The 2,487-nt window shown below is 38.4% G+C and overlaps 1 protein-coding gene across 1 annotated transcript in view; it reads right to left on the bottom strand.

Moving 5' to 3' along the window:
- LOC101856096 (centrosome and spindle pole associated protein 1) overlaps positions 1–2,487 on the bottom strand; it is a gene marked incomplete in the record, with an annotated part of 163,640 nt that overhangs the window by 66,234 nt on the left and 94,919 nt on the right. The window contains 1 exon segment of the mRNA XM_035969359.1: positions 1,281–1,368. Within this exon segment, the coding sequence (XP_035825252.1) occupies positions 1,281–1,368 (88 nt within the window).

Here is a 2,487-nt window from a genome sequence, read left to right as displayed (position 1 = left end):
TATATATATATCTTTCTCTCTTCTATTTCAAAATTGCCATACGAGTACCTACCAGAACTTTCTAAAGAATCAGTAAGTGACAAATTTCCAAGGCAGCGAGAAGACATACAAGACAACACCCTGATGATAGACATCTCCCACCTCCTCCCTCAGGGTGGCCCAGATATCCCATCGTTAACACACAGTTTGCAAGTGCAACATTTTCTCCACTCGTTAAAATCAAACAACAAACAGAACATCAGAACGTGACATGATTATGAAGGGTTGGGAGGGGTATTATTATAATCACTCATTCTGTGCGCTGCCTACCACCAACGTATCTACGAACAACAGGCACTCCTGAAAACAAACAACCAATGTGGCACATGTCATTAACTCGAGAACTCTAGGAATTCTTAAATGACAGCTTGTTAGGCCATGGCAGAAATTATGTTAATTGTATTTTTTGCTACACCAAAAATAATGTGAAATTATAAACTTATGAAATTCTTCGAGTTCATTTTACGACAAAGTGTTTAAAAAATAACTACAATACAATTAAGAGTTAGGTGCAAACAACGGGGGGATGGGAGAGGGGTTGCAAAAAAAATTCTTCTGACGCTACCAAAACCTCCTACCCATAGAAATTGCCAAGGGAATAGATATCAACACTCAGACGAAATATCGGAAGAACTTATCTAAAGGATTGCTACCATTTGTACAACGCAGGTTCCCACTTGGCAACACGCTGTATGCGCTTAACAGTCTATATTTTTACCTCAGCAGACCTGATAGCATTCAGAAACAATCGCAACTTTCTGGGAAGCATACAGTGCACGCTTCTATTTAACAGGTGTTAAAACACTAATGTACTGACAAAATCCCCAGCTGTCTATGGCCAGGTACCCATTCAAACCAGATTAAATGGAGGAAAATTCGTGTAACGGGCCTTTCCCATGGACATAATATATAACGTAAAGTCGAATTGGGTCTCGAGCCCACAAACCCATAACTTCTTGATTACGAGTCCGGTAAGCCTAACCACAAGTCTACCGACGCCACCATGTATAAAAGAGGAAGGAGAGAAAAAAAAAAAGAAAACAGGCTGCCATACCACGAAATGAAATAAATATTATGACAAAAACTTGTCTAAGAGAAGAGTATCAAATTATTTTTTAAATGGGAACAACATTTCAAGATGAAATATGTGCCATGAACTTATCTAAGACAGTAGCAAAGAAAAAAAAGACAACCAAACCGCGAGATAGAATCTAAAGTAGATTATCATGAGAAGAACTTACCTAGGGGCAGGGTAGCAAAGTACTGTCCATCCTGCTGGTTCTGGTTCCTCTGACTGACCGCTCCACCCAGGACTGGGGTACGCGAGTCCTAACGGAGGGAGGGGTGGAAGAAAAGAAAAGATTGAATAAATAAGTTTAAAAATATGTGGGTACGCGTTTTTGGTGGGGATGGGTGGGGATGGGTGGGGATGGGTGGGGTTGGAGATTTTAAAAAAAGAGGGAGGAAATGTTTGGGCTTAGAGAAGAGGTGCAGCTGAGTGGGGCGTGGGGCGGTAGATTGGGGGGGGGGGGCATGCATAGGAAAAAGACAGCACAAGTCAGTTATGTAACCATTGCGTTTATAAACTAACATACAGATGGATGATGCCAATCAACAAATAAATCAATCAGTTAACCATTCATAATCATCATTATCATCATCATCATCATCATCATCATCATCATCATCATCATCATCATCATCATCATCATCATCATCATCATTACAACTACCAGCAAGAGTCGATAAGAAGCAGCCACTACTGGTAATTTGTACTCAAGAAAAGCTGGATCATATTATCAACAAACAAACAAAAAATTAGAAAATAACATTTTTTCAATTATAAATTTTGGCAGTGCCTCGGTAGTTAGTTAGTAATAATAAATGAAAAGGTGGAGTGAAGTTGAAGATTTGATCATTTATGTGACCATTTAACTATTGCAAGTCAATCTGGGGGAACAAAGGTTAGAGGCATCAGAAGATAAACAGCAGTTTAGTTTTTGACATTATCAAGCAAACAGTTCTAACTCTGCTACTAACAAGAACTGACATCATGCATCTAGTAAACAGTTGAAAACAAGCAGACAGTATAACGTAACAACAAATCTAATTGTGATGTTTCTTTTTCGACCGGCAAATTGTAGTGTTTTTTTTTAAAAAAAATGAAATAAGCATAGAGTTAGTGTGCCCGACAGTTTGTCCTGCGTTTCTTGTAATCCCCCACCCCCTTTTTCTCCTTTGTTGAGCTTTCCCCTGGTTGGATAGTTCACAAACAAATATAAGAATTAGTAAACTTTTTGGGAGAATTGAAGAACTAAAAATCAACCCCAAGCCACCATGACTATTGGGTAGTGAAGGTCTTGTTTTCTCTGTAGAAATTTTTGAATTCTAAAATATGTTGGAAGAAGGCAGAAACTATATAGTATTTCTTAGATTAATATTATTGAT

The sequence above is a fragment of the Aplysia californica genome, unplaced genomic scaffold (genome assembly GCF_000002075.1).
Source record: "Aplysia californica isolate F4 #8 unplaced genomic scaffold, AplCal3.0 scaffold00140, whole genome shotgun sequence".
NCBI classification, from domain to species: Eukaryota; Metazoa; Mollusca; class Gastropoda; order Aplysiida; family Aplysiidae; genus Aplysia; species Aplysia californica.
The sequence above is the reverse complement of the archived record's forward strand: the minus strand, read 5'-3'. Positions and strand labels throughout refer to the sequence as shown.